Genomic DNA, 27212 nt, shown 5'->3' with positions numbered 1-27212 from the left:
ACCAGTGGGGCCAAGAGCTGTTGATGACCAGCTGAAAGCAGGGGGAACCTTTGCCTTTCGCTCCTCAGCTGCAGGACTGGCTTGGAGCACAGCCCTTGGAGCCCAGCCCTTGGAGCCCAGCCCTGGGACTGCGCACCGCAAACCGCAGCGGCTGAAGGCATCGGAATGCAGCTGGCAGGGAGCAAGGTCACGACCTGACTCCAGCCTGCAGAGGAGCCTTAGATACTCAACAGGCTGCATCTCTGCCTGGGCTCTCTGTGGAAGTCATCTCCAAGTGCTATTTTGAGGGTGTCCTGCTCTGGAGCTCTGCAGATAATTGCACCCTGGGGAAAGCAAAGGGGGAGGCAGCTCTTTCAAGCAGGCAGTCCCCAACCAACTTGCTGCTGCCTGTGGCCTCCCTTTGAGTGGTTTCCCCAGCTTTGTTTTCAAGAACTACTTCATTCCATGGGAGGGGGGGTGGTGGTTATTAATATTTATTGATTTGCAACTAACCCACTGGATTGGGGCTGGGAAATGTGGGGTCAGTCGGGGCAGCGCTCTGCTGACCTGCCCCTTTGTATGGTGGAGTCCCTCGGGCAGAGCTGATGGCATCGTGCCTGGCCCTGTGGGACAGCTGCAGGAACACATTCAGGCACACCTCTGAGGCTGTGAGATAGGCACATAAATCATTTACTGACTAGCAATGGGGCTGAGAGGCAAAATGGAAGCAACAGCAAAGCCAGAAGGCTGGTGGCGTGGCCACAATGCTTCGCTGCTGCTGCTGCTGCTGCACAGCTTGGCCAGCCCCATCCCAAAGCCTCTCTGAGGGAGTGGATGGTACTGATGAAAGCAAAGAGCAAGGACTTAGGACTCCCAAAGTCCACCATTTGGTGGCTTTTCTGTTCACACAGTTAGTTAAGGGGAACCTTTTCCCTGCTAGAGAAGCTGAGAATAGGACAGGACAGGACAGGATAGGACAGGATAGGATAGGATAGGAATAGAGTAGAAGAGGAGTAGAGTAGAGGAATAGAATAGAGTAGAGTAGAGTAGAATAGAACAGAAGACATGACCAGACCAGGTTGGAAAAGACCTCAGAGATCATCAAGTCCAACCTCTCACCCAGCACCATCTGATTAATTAAATCATGGCACCAAGGGCCTCATCCAGGCTCTTCCTAAACACCTCCAGGGATGGGGACTCCACCACCTCCCTGGGCAGCACATCCCAGTGGCCAATCTCTCTTGCTGGGAAGAACTTTCTCCTCACCTCCAGCCTAAACCTCCCCTGGCACAGCTTGAGACTGTGGCCTCTTGTTCTGGTGCTGCTTGCCTGGGAGAAGAGACCAACCCCCAGCTGGCTACAACCTCCCTTCAGGGAGTTGGAGAGAGCAAGAAGGTCTCCCCTGAGCCTCCTCTGCTCCAGGCTAAGCAACCCCAGCTCCCTCAGCCTCTCCTCCTGGGGCTAATGGAGTGGAGACTCACCCTGTGCAGAGCTGGGGCTGCCAGAGCTAAATCAAGCAGACTAATTTCTAGAGCTAGCAACACAGAATTCATAAATCATTGCACTTGAGTCAGATTTTCACACCTGGAGCAGCTGCAGAGCCACTGAAATGCTGCTACTTAAGGAGCAGAGAGGCAAACTGTGGCATGCAGCAAGCTCCCTCCATGCTTCTGCTCCTTAACAGTCAGCCCTAAATGTTTTTCAGGTACTTAGCTGGAAGCCATGGCTCACAGATGCTCCAAAGGGCACTCTGCTTGGAGGCCCTTCAGAGATAATGGGGTAGAAGTTGTGGCAAGGGTTTGCAGCCTAGCACAAGCTGGGCTGGGCTGCACTTGACTGAAACTGGAGGATGAGCCAGATCTGGGCTGAGAGCCCAAGCACCAGTTGGTTCAAAACACGTGGAACCTTTCAGGATGAGTCACTGTGGCAGACTGCTGCACTGGGTAACCAGTGACAGGCCTCAGAAGTGCCTGCAGGCTGCTGCAGATGGCTGAACTGGATTGCTGGAGATCAAAATCCCCTTCTTCAGAGCAGGGGCAGCTGTAATGCAAGCGAGCTCTGCTCTGCTCTGCTCTGCTCCCTCCCTGGCGTGCTCCCATTGGTCTCCCTGGGCAGCACATCCCCAGGGCCAATCTCTCTTGCTGGGATGAACTTCCTACCATCCAGCCTGAACCTCCCCTGGCACAGCTTGAGACTGTGTCCTCTTGTTCTGGGGCTGGGTGCCTGGGAGAAGAGACCAACCCCCACCTGGCTACAACCTCCCTGCAGGGAGTTGGAGAGAGCAAGAAGGTCTCCCCTGAGCCTCCTCTTCTGCAGGCTAAGCAACCCCAGCTCCCTCAGCCTCTCCTCCCAGGGCTGTGCTCCAGACCCCTCCCCAGCTTTGTTGCCCTTCTCTGGACACCTTCCAGCACCTCAACATTTTTCCTAACCTGAGGAGCCCAGAGCTGGACACAGGACTCCAGGTGTGGCCTAACCAGTGCTGAGCACAGGGCACAAGGACTTCCCTGCTCCTGCTGGCCACACTCTTCCTGCTGCAGGCCAGGATGCCCTTGGCCTTCTTGGCCACCTGGGCACACTGCTGCCTCATGTTCAGCCTACTATCAACCAGCACCCCCAGGTCCCTCTCTGCCTGGCTGCTCTCAGGCACTCTGCCCCCAGCCTGCAGCACTGCCTGGGGTTGTTGTGGCCAAAGTGCAGCACCTGGCACTTGGATGTGTTCCATCTCCTGCCCTTGGATTCTCCCCTGGGGAACTGAATCCTTCTCACTGTATTCCTATGCTTCAGCTTAGGTCAGCATCTGGTACAGGCCCTAAGTGCCAAAACCTCTCTAGCATCCAGAAGCTCTCCTGCAAGCTGCTAAAGGCTTCCTGCTGCTGGAGAAGGCTGGCAGGAGAAACTGCTGGATGTGCCTCCAGGAATAAAGGTGGAGTGGGGAAAAGAGGGAAGAGGCAGCTGTGTGGGCAAAGGTGTTTAGTGTGGTGAAGAAGATGAGATGTGGCAGAGGATAACTGGTGTGTAAACAGAGGCCTGGCTGTTAATGGCAGGCAGAATCCCTGTGTTTGTATTTCAGAAGTGTCCTGGCTAAGAGCAGACAGAGAGTGGCAGCTCACTGCATAAACAAAGCAGAGGAGAATGCTGCTCAGTGCATTTGTCACCTCTGCTTCCCCAACACCCACTGCACCCCTGCAAGGAGCAGCTGCTGTGTGTGGTGGAAGGACAGGAGGTAAACCTCAGGCTGAGAAGCTGCAGATGTAGTTGGAGATCAGAGAATGGTTTGGGCTGGAAGAGAGCTCCAAGGCTCATCCAGTCCAACCCTCCTGCACTCAGCAGGGACATCCTCCACTAGCTCAGGTTGCTCAGAGCCCTGTCCAGCCTGACCTTGAAGATCTCCAGGGATGGGGCCTCAACTGGCTCCCTGGGCAAGCTGTTCCATCACCCCCATGGTGCAGAGCTTGCTCCTCACATCCAATCTGAATCTGCTCTTCTCTAATTTCAAACCATTGCCCCACATCCTTCCACTACAGGCCTTTGCAAACAGTCCCTCTGCAGCCTTCTTGTAGCCTCCTTCAGGTACTGGAAGGCTGCTCTTAGGTCTCCCAGGAGCCTTCTCTCCTGCTGCCTGCAGGGGGTTGGACAAGGTGACCTTGGAAGGTCCTTCCCAACCCCACACATTCTGTGAGTGCAGGCAGTGCCACCACAGGAGCTGGCTTCAGTCAGTGGCTTCATGGAGAGGAAATGCAGGACTTGTGCAGCTGAACCTGTGCAGATGATGCTGAGCTGCTCTCTTAGGAGAGCTGTGGTGTCCAGGGGAGCCAGAGCTCCTTTGTGCAGCGTCCTGAAGAGGGTTTTGGTGCAGAGCTGGGTGTGCCACTGCGATGGGAGCAGGCAGCACCTCCAGATGCCTTCCTGACAGCCTTCTGTGGGAGCTGGCATGCAAAAGGGCAGCTCTGGAAAGGCAAAGCTTTGCCTGTCTCTGGGAATAACAACCTAAGAAAGGAGAATGCTGGTCCCAGCCTGGCTCTGTGGTATTCTGAGGAGTGATTGGCATGAGCCTTCCGTGGGGAAGCAGGGGAGCTGTGCCTCAGAGCCGGCAACACGGCTCCCTGCTCGCCAGCTCAGTGGGGTGCAGGCAAGATCTGAGGCTTCCCTGCATCACAGAAGGCTGCAGGTCCTTTGTGCTGAGCAGAGCCCTCCTCTGCTGCACTGCCTGATGGTGTTTATCTGCTTGGCAGAAAGCTTTCTCCTCTCCTCCCCTCTTCCTTATCTCCTGAACAAACCTCCTCCCCCAGCCAAGCCTCACCTGGCGAGCCAGGGGCTGCTTCTGCTTCCATTCCTGCCTCCAGGCTGGGGGAATGGGTGGCTAAGGCAGGTGGAAGGGTGGCTAAGGGAGGTGGAAGGGTGGCTAAGGGAGGTGGAAGGGTGGCTAAGGGAGGTGGAAGGGTGGCTAAGGGAGGTGGAAGGGTGGCTAAGGCAGGTGGAAGGGTGGCTAAGGCAGGTGGAAGGGTGGCTAAGGCAGGTGGAAGGGTGGCTAAGGCAGGTGGAAGGGTGGCTAAGGCAGGTGGAAGGGTGGCTAAAGGCTCTGTGTGCTGCCCCCTCAGCTCCAAAAAGCCCCAGGCTTTAATGCTGCACTAAAGACTCACCCCCCAATGCCAGCCATCTCCATCTGCCTGCCTGCAGAGCTGCAGCCTTCAGCTCCAGTTGGGCTCTTGCAGTTTGTCACCAGCTCAGAAGGGTGCGAGGTGGTTTGTTTGGAATGCCAGTGCCCCTCAGCTGGGTGCTGCTGGCTTGGCCAGGGAGGTGTCCCTGCAGGGGAGTTGGACAAGGTGACCTTTGAGGGTCCCTTCTGATCTAATGCAATCTGTGCCCCTGTGGACCCTGCCATTTCAACTCTCCTTGAAGGAGCTCCATGGCTGTCTTCAAGCTGGCCTTGACTGCCTCCAGGGAGGGGGCATCTTAAGCCCTCCATGTATTAGACAGGTTTAAAACACCGGGCACAGTGAAAGGACCCTTCAAAAGAGAAGGAGCAGGCTGGCCAAGAGCTGCCATGAGGAAATGCTCCAAGCACTGCACTTGGGGAGGCAGCATCCAGCAGCTGGTGAGGCACAGAGGCCCTGCTCTGGGAGGGATCCCTATCAGCATAGCAGGGACAGGCTCCCTCCCTGCCTAGCTCTGCCTGCTTGGTTCCCCACCTCCCTCTCTCTTCTCAAGAGTCCTTTCAGCAACCAAAAGAGGCTGCTCAGAGGAGCAGCTCAGATGAAAGGTGCTCAGATTTTATGCATCACATGGAGAGAAGTGAAGCTCCTCCATATGCAAAGGGAGAGCAAGCAAGATGCAAACCCTTCACTCCAAACCTGCCCAAGCCCAGCATTTGACTTCTAAATGAGGCTCTGCAGCTTTAAGTGCAGAATCCAACAGAACCTCTGCCTTCATTTCCCCATGTCTCAGTGTGGAAGAGAGGAGCAACACAGGGCCCAGTTTATTGTTGGGTTTTTTCCCCCCTTAATTAAGCAGCATTTAAAGGCCTCTGAAAGGAAGAGCAGACCTTCATTATCCTGGCACCACACAGAATGAGATAAGCCTTCTGCAGGGGAAAATCATCATCTAAAACCCAAGATCAAAGCCTTGCTGCATCTTCCCCCCCCCCAACAGATGGTTAAGATGAGGCAGCAAAGTGAGTGGCAAGCTTGGAAAGCCACAAACCAGCTCAGGTCTTCCCAGCGCCAGGTAACCTCCTGAGCCACAGGCAGCAGCCTGCTGAAGGGCCTCAATCACAGTGAGGAGCAGGACACTGCACCAGGAGCTGGGCAGACAGTGTCCTCCTGGAGCAATCTCAGCTCTCCCATTTGTAACAGGCAGCTCCCCTTCATTGTCTTAGCTTTCACAGACTCATAACTCCCTACAATGGGATGGAAGGGACCTCCAAGCTCAGCCAGCTCCAACCCCCTGCCATGGGCAGGGACAGCTCCCCCCAGCCCAGGCTGCTCCAGGCTTCATCCCCTTGGCCTTGAACCCCTCCAGGGAGGAGGCAGCCACAGCCTCCCAGGGCAACGTGTGCCAGTGCCTCCCCACCCTCACTGGGAAGAATTTCTCCCTCACCTCCAGCCTCAATCTGCCCTCCTCCAGCTTCAATCCATTCCCTCTCACCCTATCACCAGAAGCCCCACTGCCAAGATTGCTACAGGAGCTGCACAGTGCCCTTTGCCAGTCTGTTGATGCCTTCCAGATGCACAATTCCCTGCTGCAGCCTGGCAGACACACCACACCTGCCCTTCTGCTTCTGGCCACAGCCACCTGTGGCACTTCCCCTGGCAAGGCAGCTCTTGAGGGACCCAAGAAAGCTCTGAGCTGCTGGCTGGGAAACACACCACAGGGGAACCTGACCCTCCCACGAGGGCTGGTCCCACTGAGCTTCCTGCTGTGCCCCTGGAGAACAGGGGGAGGCCCAGGCACAGAAGCAGCCAGGCTGTGCACTTGTGCCAGGCTGTGCACTTGTGCCAGGCTGTGCACTTGTGCCAGGCTGTGCAATGCTCAGCAGGAGTGCAGAAGGTTTCCTCCAAATCCTATTAGGGAAGGCAAAGCTGTTTGCTGTATCAAATCCAAGCTAATGAGAAGAGCCCAAATTCACATCCCAGTGTTCACAAGCCCCTAAGTCCTCTTAGGGCTTGGGGCTTAGGTGGCCTAAGTCTCAGCAGGTTTTTGCCCACAGGTCTCATTTTCAGCTGACTCAACACCAGCAGCCCCCAGCTCCAGGAGAGGCAAAGTGCAAAGCTTCCTTCAGCTTGCTGCTTTGGTTCCCAGCACAGCCAAGAGCAGCTGAACAGCTCCAAGCCAACCCAACCCACAGCACCAATCCTGCACAGCTTCTGGAGCTTTCCCAATCCTCTTTTCTTCTGCAGAAGGCTACTGATAGCATCTCTCAAGAGTAAAACTCCACTTTGTCCTTTCCTAATTCTGACTTCCCTGAGCCATGGATCCTGCTGTTTGGCAGGGCCAGATAACAGGAGACCCAATCCCAGAGGCTTTGTAATCTCTCCATTCTTCCCTTACAGCTGTGCTTCTATCCTGACTCATTTGCTGCCAGGGGCTTTGGAAGACCAGCAGCTCTGTGGCTGCAGCACTTCCAATGGTTATCCAGCCAAGCAGAGGCTGATTTCTTAATTAGTGATCCCTGGAGTCTGAAGAGAGCAGCAGCAGCTCTCCAAAGGAGACAGCAGTGGGGGTGGGGGTGGGAATTAAACTCTGAGACACAGCCTACTTGTTTCAGTGTGGCCAAAGAGATCAAGCACCTCAGCCACAGGTGAGAATCTAGCTGGTGCTCAGCAAGCCAGGATCCAGTAAGGCACCAAAAAGCCTTTCAGAAGTCAGGCAGGCTCGTGGGGAACTCAGAAATAAATACACATGAAGCAGCTCTCTCTTCTGAGGAAGAGCCTGGATGAGGCCCTTGGTGCCAGGGTTTAGTTGATCAGGTGGTGCTGGGTGAGAGGTTGGACTTGATGAGCTCAAAGGTCTCTTCCAAACTGGTTAATTCTATTCTATTCTATTCTATTCTATTCTATTCTATTCTATTCTATTCTATTCTATTCTATTCTATTCTATTCTATTCTATTCTATTCTATTCTATCCTATCCTATCCTATCCTACCCTATCCTATCCTATCCTATTCTTGGCTGGCTCCCTTCAGGGAGTTGGAGAGAGCAAGAAGGTCTCCCCTGAGCCTCCTCTTCTCCAGGCTAAGCAACCCCAGCTCCCTCAGCCTCTCCTCACAGGGCTGTGCTCCAGACCCCTCCCCAGCCTCATTGCCCTTCTCTGGACACCTTCCAGCAGCTCAACATCTTTCCTAACCTGAGGAGCCCAGAACTGGACACAGGACTCCAGGTGTGGCCTGAGCAGTGCTGAGCCCAGGGCACAATGACCTCCCTGCAATTCATGCAGCAACTCCCAGGACAAGGCCAAGACACACCACAAAGGTGTCCCCAGGAAAAGCAGCTGCCAAGGAGGCTCCTGCTGAAGCTCAGTCGCTCCCCTTGGACACCCAGGAGCCCCTCCAGTCAGGCACTGAGACTCCCAGCTCCTGCTGCACTGCCTGGTTTCAGTCACAGCACCAAGCTGCCCTGCAGCAAAGGCCAACTCCCGGCAGCAATCTCTTCCACTGCCTGCCCCACTGCTCATCTGCTGGGGGGGCGTCAGCAAAGGCAGCACAGAATCAGCAGATGACAAACTTGCTTCTCAGCCACAGTGAGTATGAGCTGCATTAAAGAAAGGGGGGAGAAAAAAAAGGGAAGGAGGGAGAGGGGATGAAAAGCAGGATGTGAAAGGCGCAGGAGCTGCAACAGCACGGCTCATGTCAGCCATGAAATGAACCCCCTGCTGGGGCAGCCTGAAAGACAGAAGAGGCAGCGCTCCTGAGCGTTAACTCTTTGGTGCCTCTGCTCCAGCTGCTCCTCTCTGCGGCATCACACGAGGAAGAGGAGCTCGGTTCCCCTGACAGCCAATGCTGCAGACCTGCAACAGCGCTGACAGCAACACACAGATTCACCCAGGGCTGCAAACTTCCACTGCCTTCACTCAGAGTTCAGCAGGAGACACTGAACACAGAATGCACCAGGCTGGAAAAGACCTCAGAGATCATCAAGGCCAAGCTGCCACCCAGCAGCATCTTATCAACTAAACCCTGGCACCCAGTGCCTCATGATCTTGAAGGTCTCTTCCAACCTGGTCTGGTCCATTCCATTCTATTCCATTCCATCCCATTCCATCCTATCCTATCCTATCCTATTCTATCCCATTCCATCCTATCCCATTCCATTCCATTCTATCCTATTCTATCCTATCCCATTCCATTCTATTCTATTCCATTCCATCCTATCCTATCCCATTCCATTCCATCCCATTCCATCCTATCCCATCCCATTCCATCCTATCCTATCCTATCCTATTCTATTCCATTCTATCCCATCCCATTCCATCCTATCCTATATTATTCCATTCCATTCTATCCTATTCCATTCCATTCTATTCTATCTTATCCCATTCCATTCCATCCTATCCTATTCCATTCCATCCTATCCTATCCTATCCCATTCCATTCCATGCAGTCTCCTCCTAAACACCTCCAGGGATGGGGACTCCACCACCTCCCTGGGCAGCACATCCCAAAGGCCAATCTCTCTTTCTAGGCAGAGCTTCTTCCTCTCACCCACCTGAGCCTCCCCTGGCACAGCCTGAGCCTGTGGTGCTGCAGGAGCTGTGGTGAAACAAAGAGCAGAGAGCTCCTAAGCAAGCTGCAGCTGCAGGTCCCCACAGGCTGCTGGGCCTTTCCCTCCCTTCCCAAGCCTCCAAGCTCTCTGGAAGGCACACTCAGTACCACTGCAGGATTAGTTTCTCCTACCACTGAAGGCAGGGAGGGTTTTTGCCTAGAGTGAATGAAGGAACTTGTCAAGCCCGTCTGCAAGCACTGCCCTTGCTCAACCACCCCTAATGACTAAGTATCTCCAGGTCTCCTCCTGACATCAGAAACCCAACCTCTCCCTTGAATTCATAGAATCAGAGAGCTGGCAGGGCTGGAAGGGACCTCAAGGCTCAGCCAGTCCCAACCCCCCTGCCATGGGCAGGGACACCTCACACCACAGCAGGTTGCTCACAGCCACCTCCAGCCTGGCTGCAAACACCTCCAGGCAGGAGGCTTCCACCACCTCCCTGGGCAGCCTGTGCCAGGCTCTCACCACCCTCCTGGGGAACAACTTCTTCCTCACAGCCAATCTCAATCTCCCCATTTCCAGTTTTGTTCCATCCCCCCCAGTCCTATCCCTCCCTGACACCCTCAGAAGTCCCTCCCCAGCTTTCTTGGAGCCCCCTGCAGATCCTGGAAGGCCACAATGAGGTCTCCTGGGAGCCTTCTCCTCTCCAGCCTGCACAACCCCAACTCCCTCAGTCTGTCCTCACAGCAGAGCAGCTCCAGCCCTCTGCTCCTCCTCCTGGCCCTTCTCTGGACACCTTCCAGCACCTCCAGATCCTTCCTGGCACAGAGGCTCCAGAACTGGACCCAGAGCCCCAGGGGAGGTCTCAGCAGAGTGGAGCAGAGGGGCAGAATCCCCTCCCTGCCCTGCTGGCCACACTTCTCTTGCTGCAGCCCAGGCTCTGCTTGGCTCTCTGGGCTGCAAGGGCTCCCTGCTGGCTCCTGCTGAGCTTCTCCTCCCCCAGCACCCCCAGGTCCTTTTCTCCAGAGCTGCTCTCCAGCCAGTCCCTGCCTGGGCTGTATCAGTGCCTGGGACTGCCCTGCCCCAGCTGCAGGACCTTGCAGCACTCCACAGTGTAAGCAGCACCTCTGGTTAGAAGCTACCTGGTTGCTCCAGAGGTTCCTTCATGTTCCTGCTTCCTGCAGCACCCCTCTCCTCCCCTCACATGCAAATCAGCCACAACACAATCACAGGGCAACTATTTAGGTCGTTCCTTCCTGGAGCCCTGGCAATTGCTCTGTGTTTGCTCAGCAGCTTGTCTCCACTGATTAATCTCTGGCTGCAGAAATGGGAGGGCAAGCCTCCAGTTGCTCTTCTCAGAGAAGCTGGACCCCAAACCAGCAGCAGCAGAGTCACCAGGCCATCCTCCCCTCTTCCCCACCACACTCATTAAAGCCATGAGCTGGTGCTTAATTACTCTGGAAAGTGGCATTCCAGTGGCAGGCCAGGCCAGAAGGCAAGCAGTCATCAGATGGCAAAAGCACAGCCTCGACATCAAAGCTCTTCCTGCACAGCTGAGCTACACTCAGAACCTTCCCTCAGCCCTGGTGCTCAGAGGAGAAGGCTCCCAGAAGCTCCAGACCTGTATGGCCACCCCATAACCCCACTGCTCCCTGCCTCAGCAGTGGCAGAACTCACCCTGCCAGCTCAGAGCAGCTGGCACAAGCACAGAGAGCTTTTCCTCCTGAGGTCAGCACCCCAGGAAGAGTTCCCTTCTGAAGCAGCATTTCAGGACCCAGCCCACCTCCATGGCCTCTGCTTACAAGGTGGAGATGGCAAAGGCTGGGAACTGGCTACTTTCAGCTCAGCCAGCAGCAGCCTCCACTGTGCCATGGTCTCCAGAGTACAATGGAGAGGATGAAGCAAGCAGAGCAAAGCAGCCTGCACAGGGAGAAAGGCCTCCTCCTCTTCTTGCCTGTAGGAAGAAGGAGCAGAACCATCTCCTGAGGTGCTGTGTTTCTGCTAGAGAACAGTCAGGCAGCCCCAGGAAGGGGCCAGCCTGGCTGCAGGTGCTCTCTGTCCCCTGGAGGTCAGTCTCAGGTTTGGGGAAGCAGGCAGCCTTTAAGAGCCAGAAGGATTCAGAGGCCAGCTGGAGGCAGCTCCTGCATCTGAAGCCTTCTGGACAGCAGGCAGGACCTCCTCCTTTCTTCCCCCTCCAGAAGAGGATCAGCTATCTGCCAGCTTTTGGAGGGTGTGGAAGGAGAGGAATTTTCTCTTTTGTGTGCTCTCAAAGTAAGAGAGGGTCAGAAAGCAGTGGGAGCTGCCAGGAACTGCGAGGGGAACACAACAACATTCAGATGTTGGATCAGCAGAGGCTGCTCCCCTCAGAACCTCTATCAGGAACTTGCTTTTAACCTGCTGAGTGCTAAGCCAACTACAGCCACGAGGAGCAAACACCTCCCAAAGTACTTGAGGTGGTCACTGAGGGCCTCCAGCTAGCACAGGTCTGCAGCCTGCAGGTTTCAGGCCATGGGAAGCTAAGCCAAGGAAAGCCTCTGCACTGCAGCCTGCTGGAGTGGAAGCTCACCCACAGCACCATCCCCACACAGGGCTCACCCTGTTCCACCTCTGCTGTTATGTCACCAGGCTCAGGATCACACCACAACAATCCCTTAGCTGGTACCACCTCAGGTTGGGCTCCACAAGACTGCTTTGAGCAGTGCAGGTACAGGACCAGAGAGGTGAAGCTCAGCTCTGTCTCAGGGTTCTCTCACTGAGGACATTTTTACAACCTCCCTGTGGTTTATTGCCAGCAACACAGAGAATGGTTTGGGTTGGAAGGGATCTTCAAGACCATGCCAGCCTGATCTAGTGTGGGCTGTCCCTGCCCATGGCAGAGGGTTGGAACTAGATGATCCTTGTGGTCCCTTCCAACCCTGACTGGTTCTATGACACTGGGATCATCCAGTTCCAAAGCCCTGCCACAGGCAGGGACACCTCCCCCCAGCCCAGCTTGCTCCAGGCCTCACCCAACCTGGCCTTGAACACCTCCAGGGAGGAAGCAGCCACAGCCTCCCTGGGCAGCCTGCTCCAGCCTCTCACCACCCTCAGGGTAAAGAACTTCCTCCTAAGCTCCAGTCTAAACCTACTCTCCCTCAGCTTCAAACCACCCCCCCTTGTCCTATTGCTCTCCAGCCTTCCTATAGCATCCCTGGGTTTCCTCTAACCTCCCTGGAAGCAGAGTTAGACCTACCCTAAAGGTGGGGGGGGGGGAAGAAAATCCCCACCAGCTCTTGCAGGGAGAAGCAAACCAGCTGAGTGCCATCACCTGCCCAGATGCAGCCCCCCTGCTGAAAGAGCACAACAAGCACAGCTTAGGCAAACAGTGAGAGTGGGGTTAAGAGATTGTCAGGAATGTTTCCCTCCCCCTTCTCCATCTTCCCAATCCACCTACTCAGTGAATCTTGCCTGAAAAGAGGCAGTTCTTTGGCACTGGGCTTGTGCACACCACCTCCTGCTGAATCCTTACCCAAGAGCTGCACTGCACCTCCAGTTTCCATGTGGGTTCCTCATCAGCTGCAGGCAGAGGGATTTCAACATGCTGGCTACTGAAGCCCACAAGGAGAACTCATTGTGACCTTCCAGGATCTGCAGGGGGCTACAAGAAAGCTGGGGAGGGGGTTTTGAGGGTGTCAGGGATAGGACTGGGGGGGATGGAGCAAAGCTAGAAGTGGGGAGATTCAGATTGGATGTGAGGAAGAAGTTGTTCCCCAGGAGGGTGGTGAGAGCCTGGCACAGGCTGCCCAGGGAGGTGGTGGAAGCCTCATCCCCGGAGGTATTTAGGAAGAGACTGGATGGGGCACTTGGTGCCATGGTTGAGTTGATCAGAAGGTGTTGGGTGAGAGGTTGGACTGGATGATCTCAAAGGTCTTTTCCAACCTGGTTAATTCTGTTCTGTTCTGGTTTTGGTGAGAGCCTGGCACAGGTTGCCCAGGGAGGTGGTGGAAGCCTCATCCCTGGAGGTGTTTGCAGCCAGGCTGGAGGTGGCTGTGAGCAACCTGCTGTAGTGTGAGGTGTCCCTGCCCATGGAGCTGGCTGATCCTTGGGGTCCCTTCAAGCCCTGACAATGCTCTGGTTCTCTGGTTTACTCAAGACAAGCAGAGGAGAGGAAGCATCTGCAGCTCACACAAGCATCCCTTGCAGGACTGTCTTCATTACCCCCATCTAACAACACAATTAGAGCAGATAAAGCAGACATTTAGTCAAAGAGGAGGCAACTGCTTTCCCTCTAAACCACAGAGCCAAAGCAGAGCTGCAGCCCTGGGTATCATCAGTAATGAGCCATTAAGCTGCACCAGGAAAGGCTTCTGCTCACCACAGGGCAGCAGCTCACACAGCAGTCTGGGAAATGCCAGGCTGGTGTTTGGAGGCAGGCAGAGGCCAAGTGGGGGGAGCCTGCTGGACCAATGCTGAGCTATACCATGGAAGTCTTTCCAGGCTTTACTACTGGGTGTAAATTCATTCCTTCAGTCAAAAGTCTCACCTCTTGCATGGCTCTTTAGGGCTGCTTTCAAAACACTGAACCTGGATCTCCCCCTGGTGCACTGAAATCTCCTCCTGCTGCACCTGGATCTCCCCCTGGTGCACTGAAATCTCCTCCTGGTGCACCTGGATCTCCCCCTGGCTGCCTGTTCACTCTCCCTGTGGCAGGCTGGGATGATGATAACCTTTCCAAAGTGATTATTACAGGATCAGAGGATGTTAGGGGTTGGAAGGGGCCTCCAGAGCTCATCAAGCCCAACCCCCCTGCCATATCATGCAGTGCAGGTCATACAGGGACACATCCAGATGGGCCTTGAAGGTCTCCAGAGAGTGAGGCCTTAAATAAATCCTATTTAATTCAACCTCCTTCACAGGCAAATTGTAATTAAGAGACACAGCAAGGCCACAGCTAAATTAGAATCACAGAACCAGAGCATTGTCAGGGCTGGAAGGGAGCTCAAGGCTCAGCCAGCTCCAACCCCCTGCCATGGGCAGGGACACCTCACACCACAGCAGGTTGCTCACAGCCACCTCCAGCCTGGCTGCAAACACCTCCAGGGATGAGGCTTCCACCACCTCCCTGGGCAGCCTGTGCCAGGCTCTCACCACCCTCCTGGGCAACAACTTCTTCCTCATTGCTGAACTTGAATCCTGTGGGGATGGTGAAAGCTCCCAGCAGCTGCACCACCTCTGGGTGAGTATTCTTCAGCCAGAACCAGTCCCCCCCAGGCCTACCTGAGCCCTGGGAGAAGCAGAAACTCAGAAGTGGAGGTGTTCATTGACTGAACAGTAGTAAACTTGTTTTTGTGGCCTGTCCCAGGGCAGATCAGCAGCCACAGGAAGCAGCCCAAACCCTGCTGTCTCCCTTCAGCATGTTTTCCTAGCATTGGCTTTGAACAAACCTAACATACTCCACCCTCCCAGGGCAGAGCAGTCCTCAGGGTCCAGCAGGGGGAAAAACAGAAAGGAGCTGCTTTGAACTGTTTAGCTTACATTACAGCTGGGACAGTCAAATAAGCAGGGAGCTGTGCTGCAGACAGCTGTCAGAACCAGCCTGGCAAAGACATGGGCAAAGCAAAGCTGCTGTGGTTGGAAAGCAGGAGCTCTGAGGTCTGCCAGGCTGCTCTGCTCTGCTCCACGCTGCTACTGCTTGCACCACAGCAGTGCCTTCTGAGGGCAGCAGACAGCAAAGCCCCCCAGGGCCAGGTGCTGGGTAACCAGGAGTAAGACACACAGGCTCCATCCAGGAGGTGTCTACATTTCAGCAGAGAAAATGAGGGGGGAAAAAGCTCAGAGCAGCAAAGGCAAGGAGCTAACACAGCCCCCAGTTCAGCACTGTGCTTCAGTGGCTGACTCCAGGCCTACAGCTGGGGCTGAGCCCAGGGCTCTTCCTGTTTCCCAAGCCCCAGCTGAGTCTTTAGCTGTGCAGTGATCCATCTTCCCTCCACTGGCTCACCCTGCTCCAGTCTGGAGAATCCTCCTCCTCCCTGAGCCCCTCTGTGCTTGCTCCTGATCCAGATGCTCAGGCCTAGGGCCTGCTCTTGGTCATCCTTATGCTCACAGAATCACAGGAGAGTGGAAGTTGGAAGGGAGCTCTGAAGATCATCCAGCCCAACCCTCCTCCCAAAGCAGAGCCCCCACAGCAGCCTGCCCAGGAGCTGAGTGGCCAGGGGGGGTTGGAAGCTCTCCAGAGACTCCACAGGCTCTCTGGGCAGCTGCTCCAGGGCTCAGCACCCTCACACCAAAGCAGCTTTCCCTTATGTTCAGAGGGAACTTCCTTCATTCCAGTTTGTGCCCCCTGCCCCCTGCCCTGTCACTGGGCACCACTGGGGAGACTCTGGTTCCATCCAACTGACACTCAGCCTTCAGCTATTGATCAGCTATTGATCAGACTCCTCCTCAGGCTGCTCTTCCCCATGCTACACAGCCCCAGGGCTCTCAGCCTTTCCTTGTCAGGTAGATGTCCCAGGCCCCTCAGCATCTTTGTGGCTCTCCAGCAGGTTTCACAGTGTTACTCCAAATGGAGTTGAGTGACTCAAGCTGAAGCTTAGCCTGCACCTTTGGTCTGCTTCACCAGCAGCAGACCAAGAGCTCTGCAGTGCTTCAGTGTGCCACAGACCACGCTGGGTGGAGGGACAGCTGGAGAGAGCCACGAGCAGCCCAGGGATCTAGAAGGTCAGAGCTTCAGCCTCAGCTTCACAGCTGCCCCAGACACCCAGTCCCAACCCAAGCATCTGCTCAGCTCAGTTTGCTTAGCCTTCTGTGGGGGTTCTGGGGAAGGCTTCACTACAAAGCATTCTCCTCCCACTGCACTCACTGCAAGCCACACAGCTGAGCCTGCAGTGCTCCTCTGGCAGAGCAGGGCAGCCAGAAACTGGCTCCAAATGGAGTGCCCTGCAGAGGAAGACTCTCAGTGCCTTCCCCAGGCTCTGGAGCAGCCCCAGAGAAGAGCTCCCATGCTGCAGCCTCCCACAGCAAAGCTGGCAGCAGCAGCAGGGAGGGCTCCTGAGTCCCAGCCACAGGCTGCAAGGTGCCTTGCAACCATGCTCCTGGGCAGCCATGCTTGCTTCCATCACAGGGAGCAGCTGTCCCAGCATGACCTGGAGACAGCTTTGCCTATGATGCAATCCTTCCTTTCCAGCCTACAGACAGGCAAACCTGGCCAAAAAACTGTCTGAAAGGAACCCATTTGTTGCTCCATCTGTTCAACCACACTTGCTGTCCAAAAGAGAATGGCAGGGACCATGCCACAGGCATTTGCAGAGACCTGGATGGCAAATGATGTGAGTGCACTGCCAGCTCAGCCCTCTTCAACCTCCTGCCCAAGCAAACCCATGGCTCCTTCTCAGTCTAGCTGTACCTCAGCTCTCTGGATGCTGATGAAGCAGCCTGAGATAAGGGAGGTGACACAGGGAGCTGACACTGAAAGGACACCAATCAGAGGCACAGAGTGTTAGGGGCTGGAAGGGACTTTGAAAGCTCATCCAGTCCAACCCCACTGCCAGAGCAGGAGCACCTAGAGCAGATCACACAGGAACACAGCCAGGTGGGGCTTGACTATCTCCAGGGAGGGAGACCCCACAACACCCCCTGGGCAGCCTGTGCCAGTCTGCTGTCACCCTCCTGCTTCCATGGCACTTCCTCTGCCTCAGCTTCCACCACTGCCCCTTGTGCTGGCATTGGGCATCCCCCAGCAGGGCCTGGCTCCAGCCTCTGGGCACTGCCCCTGCACAGCTTTAGCAGCATGAATGAGGTCAGCCCTCAGTCTCCTCTTCTCCAGGCTAAAGAGCCCCAGCTCCCTCAGTCTGTCCTCAGAAGGAGGCCTGCTTTTGCCACTTCTGTCCTCATGGAAGTACTGCCTCACTCATTCAGCCCTCCTAAAAACACTCAGCTGCCTCAGTAACACTGAGGGCAAGAGAGACTAAAGAGACAGAGCTGTCCATGGGAAAACAAGCACCCAGAGAGAGCTTCTATATGGGAAACAAGCACAGAGAGAGCTTCCACATGGGAAACAAGCACCCAGAGAGCTTCTACATGGGAAACAAGCACCCAGAGAGAGCTTCTACATGGGAAACAAGCACAGAGAGAGCTTCCACATGGGAAACAAGCACCCAGAGAGAGCTTCTACATGGGAAACAAGCACAGAGAGAGCTTCTACATGGGAAACAAGCACAGAGAGAGCTTCCACATGGGAAACAAGCACCCAGAGAGAGCTTCTACATGGGAAACAAGCACAGAGAGAGCTTCCACATGGGAAACAAGCACCCAGAGAGAGCTTCTACATGGGAAACAAGCACAGAGAGAGCTTCCACATGGGAAACAAGCACCCAGAGAGAGCTTCTACATGGGAAACAAGCACAGAGAGAGCTTCCACATGGGAAACAAGCACAGAGAGAGCTTCTACATGGGAAACAAGCACCCAGAGAGAGCTTCTACATGGGAAACAAGCACCCAGAGAGCTTCTACATGGAGAAGAAGCACAGAGAGAGCTTCTACATGGAGAAGAAGCACCCAGAGAGAGCTTCTATATGGAGAAGCAGCACAGAGAGAGCTTCTACATGGAGAAGAAGCACCCAGAGAGAGCTTCTATATGGGAAACAAGCACAGAGAGAGCTTCTATATGGGAAACAAGCACAGAGAGAGCTTCTACATGGAGAACAAGCACAGAGAGAGCTTCTATAAGGCTGCTTTGTAAGGAGACCTCAGCTTTCCTTTCCAGGCCATAAATGGCACTGCAGACATCTTCTCCTCTCCTCACCTGCCTGCACAGGTCAGTAACCTGGACATCACCTTGAATCCCCTGCCTGCTCTCCAGACCCTCACAGCCAACCTACCCTGAGGCCTTGCAGCCTGTGTGGGAGCTGTGAAATTTTCCACTCAGGCAGCCCCAGCTCTCGTCAGAGCTTTGATCACAGCAGCTGCCTCAACACCTCCTTGCCTAGTTCTGATCCACACACAGCCTCACTCTGTGGGTATCCATCCTTGTCACAGAGCTGCAGAGATCATTTGCCTCCAGGGCTATTTTTAGCACCTGCCTCCCCTGCACAGCAGCCTCCCAGCTCCACAGTCCCTGCTGCAGATGTGGCTCTCTTGCCTTCAGTCCAATTCTGCTGCAAACAAAGCAAAGGAGAAAATGCACCCCAGAAAAGACAAACTCCTACCTGGAACTGACCTACATCAGCCTCTGTCACCTGCTTGCTCACTTTTCAAACAGGTTTGGTTTGCAGGCATCCTTTCATGCTGCTCTTTAGTCTTGAGAGGATCTCCTTAAAAAAAACACCAGCAAAAAAAAAAATACCTCATTAAAATCTTTGTGGCAGGCAACTACCAAAGGACAGGGAAAAAAAAGCCTCAACCCAAACCTGTGCTCTTCCTACACAGCAGAGTCCACCTCAAAGGCTGCACAGTGCCTGCAAGACACTTTTGTCCACTGTGCTGAAGGGAAGCGTGGGAGCAGTGCTCCAAGCACAGGTCTCAGCCCAGAAAACTTCCTTTGGAGTGTGGCTAGCTCGGGGCCCAGACCTCTGTGGCACCTGAGTGACACAGAGGAGGCAGAAATCAGGCTTCCATGGGTTTGTTCCTTTGCTGGCTGGGCTTTTGCAACAGCTTTCATGATCCTGCTCTGGCAGTGGGGCTGGACCTGCTGATCTCTGGAGCTCCCTTCCAACCCCTAACACTGTGGGATTCAGTGAGCACAGAACTCTGCACACACAGCTGACAAATCAGCTCTCTGGTTCCCAGCTGCTGGCTGTCCAGTGTGCCAGTGGCACTCTGAGCACCAAGCTGAGGCATCTCCTACTTTCATTCCCCCTCCCAGAAGCAACCTTTTGAGGATGTCTTTCACATCTTGGCTCTAAAAGCTTTCCCCACAGTGCACTGACTCTGCAGCTCCACAGACACCCAGCTGCCAAGCAGGGTTCTTGCTCCTCACTCAGGACTCCTCACAGGGCAGGGGTGATACTAGAGAGGGTACATTGCTTCCATGAGGGAAGACACAAACCAGCACTCCTCTCCCAGCAGGAACTGCCCCACTCAGCTCACAATTCCAAGCCCAAACCAGAGTCCTGCTGCTTTAAATCCCTGCTGCTTTAAATCCCTGCTGCTGGCTTGGCTGCAGCACACCAAGAAAATCAATTCCTGCTCGAGAAATGGCTGCACCCACAAGTGCAGTCCAGGAGGAAGTTCTTTTGCTGATACCAAAGGAATGCCTCAAAAGCCACTCCTCAAAGTACTCCCTGAAGAAGTATAATCAAAAGAGTATTAGTTCACACAATGGAAAGAATGAGGACTTGAACCTCACCCAGGAGGATGGCAGAACAGACACTCTCTGGTATTCCATGGATGAAGGTTGCAGAGCCTGAGCTTGGCTGCTCTCTACCCCACAGCGCTGAGAGGCAGCAGCAGCAGCTCCTGCCCCAGGGACACCTGGACTGAGCAGAGCAAAGGAAGCCAGGACATGGCAGGAGAGAGGGAACTCAGCAGTGTGAGCTTTTGTACAGGCCATGTGCTGAAGAGGGCACAGCTCCTCCTCTGAATCTCTCCTGCTATCAGCCTAGCACTTGCTGAAACAGCAGCAGGGGCTCTCACAGGAGGTTATAGCAAAAGTCAAACGCGGAACTTATGGGAGTGCCTGGATCCTGGACACCCATAGCTGTGTGTTTGGAGCAGCTGGTGACAGTGTTGTACAAGAAAGGCTCTGGAAACACAGAATATTTAAGAGCAGACAGATAGGAGTCCTTCTGGGATGTGTCAGAGATTCATCATGAACCATTTGGACCCAGCACAGCTTCATGCAGCTGTCAGAGTCTCAGCTACGAGAGCCCAGGCACCACAAACCATAGCTCTGGGTTCAGACTGTTCAATATTTGCCATCTTTGCACCATCAAAGCCTGAGCAAAACTGCATCCTCTGTTACTGCAAGGATGTGTGTGGCTGCAGCCTCAGAATCAACAAACCTGGGAGCAAAGTGACCCCTGGGCTCTTCCCCCAGAGGAAGGGCTCAGCAGCCAAGCGAGCTGGCAGGGCAGCTCCCTGCCTGGGGAGCACACACCACAGGCACCACCTCTGCTGAATGTCACTGGTGGTGGATGCCATGCCATTAGTGACTCTGACCCTCTGATCTCAGGGCTCCATTTCCCACCAGCTAGAATGAAAATAGAACCTACAGAGCACTCCCAAGGCTTGAGCCTTAAAGTCACAACACAGTTATCCTGCACCTTGCAAACAGCATCATGCCTGCACTCAGGAGAAAAGCCTGGGCTTACAGAAGGGAGGCAGGTCCAGCCCAGCAGAACTAAGATCCAGCCCAGCAGAACTAAGACAGGTCCAGCCCATCACAACCAGGCTAGGTCCAGCCCCTCACAACAAGGCCACGTCCAGCCCATCACAACCAGGCTAGGTCCTAAGCCATCACAACAAGGCTAGGTCCAGCCCATCACAACAAAGGCAGGTCCAGCCCATCACAACAAGGCTGGGTCCAGCCCCTCACAACCAGGCTAGGTCCAAGCCATCACAACCAGGCTAGGTCCAGCCCATCACAACAAAGGCAGGTCCAGCCCATCACAACCAGGCTAGGTCCAAGCCATCACAACCAGGCTAGGTCCAAGCCATCACAACAAAGGCAGGTCCAGCCCATCACAACAAGGCTGGGTCCAGCCCCTCACAACCAGGCTAGGTCCAGCCCCTCACAACCAGGCTAGGTCCAGCCCCTCACAACCAGGCTAGGTCCAGCCCCTCACAACCAGGCTAGGTCCAAGCCATCACAACCAGGCTAGGTCCAGCCCCTCACAACCAGGCTAGGTCCAGCCCCTCACAACCAGGCTAGGTCCAAGCCATCACAACCAGGCTAGGTCCAGCCCATCACAACCAGGCTAGGTCCAGCCCATCACAACCAGGCTGGGTCCAGCCCATCACAACAAAGGCAGGTCCAGCCCATCACAACAAGGCTAGGTCCAAGCCATCACAACCAGGCTGGGTCCAGCCCATCACAACAAGGCTGGGTCCAGCCCATCACAACCAGGCTAGGTCCAGCCCATCACAACAAAGGCAGGTCCAGCCCATCACAACAAGGCTGGGTCCAGCCCATCACAACCAGGCTAGGTCCAGCCCATCACAACAAGGCTGGGTCCAGCCCATCACAACAAAGGCAGGTCCAGCCCATCAGAACAAAGGCAGGTCCAGCCCATCACAACAAGGCTGGGTCCAGCCCATCACAACCAGGCTAGGTCCAGCCCATCACAACAAGGCTGGGTCCAGCCCATCACAACAAAGGCAGGTCCAGCCCATCACAACCAGGCTGGGTCCAGCCCATCACAACCAGGCTAGGTCCAGCCCATCACAACAAAGGCAGGTCCAGCCCATCACAACAAAGGCAGTTCCAGCCCATCACCACAAGGCTAGGTCCAGCCCATCACAACAAGGCTGGGTCCAGCCCATCACAACAAAGGCAGGTCCAGCCCATCACAACAAGGCTGGGTCCAGCCCATCACAACAAAGGCAGGTCCAGCCCATCACAACAAGGCTAGGTCCAGCCCATCACCACAAGGCTAGGTCCAGCCCATCACAACCAGGCTAGGTCCAGCCCATCAAGAGATGGACCCCAGAGAATGAAATCACAGAGCCAAGGGCAGGGTTTGTGTCGAAGGAGCACTGCCAGGCAAACCAAGATGAGGGCTCCACACCCTATCTGTTGTCCCCAGCTTTACTGAGAGTGTGACATTAAGACTGAGAGGCAGAGCAGCAAATTAAATTGAAGTTCAGAAGGGATCAGGCCACTCCTCCACCCTTCTTCTCCTGCACCCTCTGAGAAGCAAAGCTGGAAGCAGGCTGGCAGCTCAGCACAGGTACACAGAACCCCAGAACCGCCTCATTTCATAACACAGCTTGATACAGCTCCAGATCTCCAACCCAGCTCCCAACTCTCTCTGTCCCAGCTGGCCACAAGTCAGCACAGCCCCTGCTCCTGAGCACAATCATTTCTCACACTATTCCAGGATCCAGGAAAAGGCCCTGCCTTAATTACAACAACATGTGCGGCGCTGCGAGGGCAGCTCCCGATGGCTGCCTGCTCCAGCAGGCTCCGCTCCTCCAGGAAAACATTTGCTTTCCTAACACAAGGAGCACTCTTCACTCCACACTGGGACTTGCAAAAGCGCCCTGCCAACCAGCAGTCGCCCTGCCAAAGCCCCAGCTCCGTGCAGGCAGGGCAGGAAGGGGAGGCTGGCAGCGCGGAACGCCGCAGCCCGACCCAAAACGTGGCTCTCGCTGGAGCCTCAGCGGCCGCTCGGGGCGGGCAGGGGAAGGAGCTCCTCTGGAGGATGTTTTCAGGCACACAGAGCAGAAACTGGAGACAGGGTTTGGTTATGGCTAGTGGTGACTACATCTGTGATTTGCAGCCATTAAAAGCACTCAGCAGTTCGAAGCCAGGCTGCTGATAGAAGAGCCTCTATTTACCATTAGCACTCGATAAGACAGCCAAGAGTCAGCTCGGTTTCCTCCCAGCTCCAATGTTTTCACGTGGTTGTTAGGGCTATGGCTGGGCCTGATGATTCACCCAGAGATTCATGGAATGGCCTGGGTTGGAAGGGACCTTCAAGCTCAGCCAGTTCCAACCCCCCTGCCACGGGCAGGGACACCTCCCACCAGCCCAGCTTGCTCAAGGCCTCATCCAGCCTGACCTCGAACACCTCCAGGGAGGAGGCAGCCACAGCCTCCCTGGGCAGCCTGTGCCAGAGCCTCCCCACCCTCCCTGCACAGAATTCCTTCCTCAGCTTCAGTCTCAATCTGCCCTCCTCTCCATGATCTTCATGTCTCTTCCAACCAGGCCATTCCATGATTCTGTGAAGTGTGTGGGACCCAAATTTGGTTGACAAACAACCCAAAAGCAAACACAAAACCTGACTGACAGCTTCTTGGCCTGCAAGAGGCTCTGTGTGCAGAGCCACTGCGTGCAGAGCCACTGCGTGCAGAGCCACCGTGTGCAGAGCCACTGCGTGCAGAGCCACTGCGTGCAGAGCCACTGCCAGCTGCCTCAAGACCACGGATTTGCCACCCTGATGCACTCAGCAGTCACACTCCAGGCTACTGTCTAAATAAGAGCCAGAATTCACAGCTCCTAATCCTCACCACCCACTTGCAGCCCTTCACCTGCCACCATCTCCATTCCCAAGACAATGCAAGAATAACAGATCGTTTTCAGCCCAGCCTTAAGACCAAGAGGAGAATCCAGCCTAGGGTTTACCTTAGCTAACTCTGTCACCTCCTGACAGATCAGCCCAGACGTGTTGGAGACCTTCCTAGCACGTCCAACATGCCTCAGCAGGGCTCACCTTCTGCAGGCCTGGATTTCTGCATGTGCTGGCTCCACAACCCCAGCAGCCTCTGTTGAGGTTGCAGCACAGAAACTCAAGAGCTTCAGCCCACAGGAGAACAGCAGGGTAAGGAGTCCCTGGCACTTTGAGGGTGAAGGAGAAAAGGTTGTCAGTGGTTAAAGACCTTATTTTACAGTCACTGATTGCACTGGGTTGGAAGGGACCCTCAAAGCTCATCCTGTCCAACCCCCTGCAGGCAGCAGGGACACCTCCAACTAGAGCAGGCTGCCCAGGGACACAGCAAGTCTGACCTTGGGGCCTACAGGAGGGCTGGGGAGGGACTGATCAATCTCAGGGAGTGATAGGACTAGGGGGAATGGAATGAAGCTGGAGGGGCGGAGATTCAGCCTGGAGGGGAGGAAGAAGTTCTTCACCATGAATGGGTTGCCCAGGGAGGTGGTTGAGGCCCCAGCCCTGGAGGTGTTTAAGGCCAGGCTGGATGAGGCTCTGGCCAGGCTGATCTAGTGTGGGGTGTCCCTGCCCATGGCAGGGGGGTTGGAACTGGATGATCCTTGTGGTCCCTTCCAACCCTGACTGATACTATGAGGCCTCAACCACATCCCTAGGCAGCCTGTTCCAGTGCCTCACTGCTCTCAGTGTGCAGAACTCCCTCCTGATGTTCAGCTTAAATCTGCCCTGCTCCACTTTCCAACCATTGCCTCTCATCCTGTCCCCACAGCCCCTTCTGAGCAGTCCCTCCCCTGCCTGCCTGTAGGTCCCCTTCAGGTATTGAAATGTTTCTCTAGGGTCTCCCCAGAGCCTTCTTCCTTCCAGGCTGCACAGCCCCAAACTCTCTCAGCCTGTCAGCCCTCTGATCATCTTTGTGGCCTCCTCTGGACCCCCTCCAGCAGGTCCATGTCCCTCTCGTGTCGGGGGTCCCACGGCTGGGCACAGCACTCCAAGTGAGGTCTCCCCAGAGCAGAGTGGCAGAACCTTCTCCCTCTCTCCCTCTCTCCCTCTCTCTCTTTTGAAAGCAAACACTTTGCAAGAGTTATTTCCCCTCCAAAACTGTTTTCACAACCCGGAGCCAGGCCTCCAACGCTCCTCCAGCCAGCAAGCCAACACCAACAGCAGAAGAAACACATCAACAACCAACATCCACATTCCACCGGGGATGAAAACACAATTAACATGAAAGCCTTCGGGTCTCAGGGGCAGGGAAGAGGCTGCACAGTATGCAAAAGGATGCTTGGGATGATTTGCCTCAACCCAACACCGCATTCACACCTCGGCCCCAGCCTTATTGTGGAGTCAGGTTCACATCGGCTTCCCACTAACCTGCTCCCTTCTCTCTTTCCCCCGGCATTTAAACACGTGAAATCGTCTTGCCGGCGACAGATGTGAGTACAAAGAGAAGCGATCAGCCACGAAAGGATTAATACACTTTGAAAGTTGCTGTCTGGCAAACTGTCAAATGGGTTTTTATTGGCTTCTTTTACTACGGCTGTAAATAAACCCAGTGGCACGCAACGCACACCGGCGCGCAGGGACCAGAACCACCCCAAATATCCCCTCAGCTCCGGGCAGACATTTGCCCTAGAGGTCGTTTGAAAGGCTGGCCCGCGTCTCCCCAAGCGGAAGGCAGCGGGGAGCGGGGAGCCGGGAGCGGGGAGCGGGGAGCCCGGAGCCGCAGCGGGGAGCGGGGAGCCGGGAGCGGGGAGCCGCAGCGGGCAGCCGGGAGCGGGGAGCCCGGAGCCGCCGCGGGGAGCCGGGAGGACACCCAGCCATCCGCCCCGCGGGGCGCCGGTGCGGACCCAGCGGCGCAAGCCCGGCTCCCGAGCCGGCACTCCCGCATTCGCGGCAGGCTTCGCCTCTCGGCACGCCCGCAGCCCGGCACGCCCGCAGCCCGGCCCGCCTGGGCTCTTCACACATCCCCGCCCCGGCCGAGCGCTCCGCCGCAGCCCCGCGGCCTCGCCCCGGCGCGGGGACAGCCACGGCCGCGGCCGCCGGTCACTGCCCGCCCGGCCTCGGGCTGCGGCCCGGCCCGGGAGCGGCGCAGAGAGCCCGGCCTGCCCCGGCCATGGCCCCGGAGCACCGCGGGGGGGTGACCGAAAGGCCTCCTGGCTTCGGGGGGCAGCGGGGGGCTGCCAGCTGCCGGGGCGGACACCGGGCTGACGGACCGGAGCAGGGGGACCAGCGGCCGCCGGGGGGGGGGAGAACGGCGACGGCAGCACCGCCGGCCGCCTGCACCCCGGGGAGCCGAGCCGGGCAGAACCGGGCCGGGCAGAACCGGGCCGTGCCGTGCCGTGCCGTGCCGCCATGTTAGCGGCGGCACTGTCGGCTTCCCCCGGGCGCCGGCGGCCGGGGCCTAGCGCCGAGCGGGCGCCGCAGTGCGCGGCGGGCAGGGCCGCGGCCGCTGACGGGCAGGGCCGCGCAGCACAGCGCCCGGGCACGGCACAGAGCCAGGGTACAGCATAGCGCTCGGGCACAGCACAGCGCCTGGGCAGGGCACAGCGCCCGGGCAGGGCACAGCGCCCGGGTACAGCACAGCGCCTGGACATAGCACAGAGCCCGGGCACAGCACAGCGCCCAGGCAGGGCACAGCGCCCAGGCAGGGCACAGCGCCCAGGCACAGAGCCCGGGCAGGGCACAGCGCCCGGGTACAGCACAGCGCCCGAGCAGGGCACAGAGCCAGGGAACAGCACAGCGCCCGGGCACAGCACAGCGCCCGGGTACAGCACAGAGCCCGGGCACGGCCCTGCCGACACGGGCACAGCTCAGCGCCCGGGCAGGGCACAGAGCCCGGGCATAGCACAGAGCCAGGGAACAGCGCCCGGGTACAGCACAGCGCCCGCGCAGAGCCCAGCGCCCGGGTACAGCCCAGCGCCCGGGCACAGCACAGCGCCCGGGCATAGCACAGCGCCCGGGCACAGCACAGCGCCCGGGCATAGCACAGCACCCGGGCACAGCACAGCACCCGGGCACAGCACAGCACCCTGGCATAGCACAGCGCCCGGGCACGGCCCTGCCGGCACGGGCTGCAGCCCACCCCCCCGGGCGGCAGGCAGGCAGGCAGGCAGGCAGGCGGCCGCCAGCGAAGCAGGTGCCTGGCGCTCGGGGCCGGGGGAGGCTGAGCCCTCCCCTCGCTGTCAGCGGCGGGGGGCGCGGGGCGGAGGGAAGGGGCAGGCGCCGCCGCCCCCCGCCGAGCCGCAGGCGCTCACCCGAAATCCTGGTCCATGGACTTGAAGAAGAACTTGTAGCTGTGCACGGGCCGGTTGCTGAGGACATTTTTGAAGTCGGCCAGCGTGACTTTCTCCGGCGGGACGGGCAGCTTCACCAGGTAGGGGGTCTCCTCCTCGTCTATGTGGTAGATGATTTTAGTCTCCGCCATGGGCAGAGGGGGAGCGGGGGGGAGCCGGCCCGGGCCTCCGCCGCCGCTCGGCTCCTCTCTCACGGCCTGCGGCCCAGAGCCGCCCCCGACAGGAAGGGAGCTCGCAGCGCCCGGCCGCCGCCGCGCAGGGGCTCCTCGGCCGGGATTTCGCTCCCTGCACTGCTCTCTAGCTGCCCGACCCGGGAACGGCAGCCCGCCGCCGCCCGCCCCGCCTGCATCCTCCGGCCGCCGCTCGCCGCCCCTCGCCGCTCTCGGCAGCGGGCCGCCCCGGCCCCCGTTCCTGCCCGGGCCGGCGGGCAGCGGCGGGAGGGGAGG

The 27212-nt window shown here is 56.8% G+C and overlaps 1 protein-coding gene across 3 annotated transcripts in view; it reads right to left on the bottom strand.

The window, feature by feature from the left end:
- The window catches only part of DVL1 (dishevelled segment polarity protein 1), an 88163-nt gene extending 60951 nt beyond the window's left edge, over positions 1-27212 (bottom strand). For 2 of the 3 annotated variants that reach the window (XM_068158255.1, XM_068158257.1), the window contains exon 1: positions 26728-26981. In XM_068158255.1, coding sequence (XP_068014356.1) covers positions 26728-26897 — 170 coding nt within the window. In that variant the 5' untranslated portion in view covers positions 26898-26981. Of the gene's footprint in view, positions 1-26727 lie in introns of all 3 variants that reach the window. The other variant, XM_068158256.1, reaches the window with a different exon arrangement.

Source organism: Melanerpes formicivorus, unplaced genomic scaffold (assembly GCF_026170545.1).
Source record: "Melanerpes formicivorus ecotype bairdi unplaced genomic scaffold, bMelFor1.0.p_v2 SCAF_39, whole genome shotgun sequence".
Lineage (NCBI taxonomy): Eukaryota > Metazoa > Chordata > Aves > Piciformes > Picidae > Melanerpes > Melanerpes formicivorus.
The sequence above is the reverse complement of the archived record's forward strand: the minus strand, read 5'-3'. Positions and strand labels throughout refer to the sequence as shown.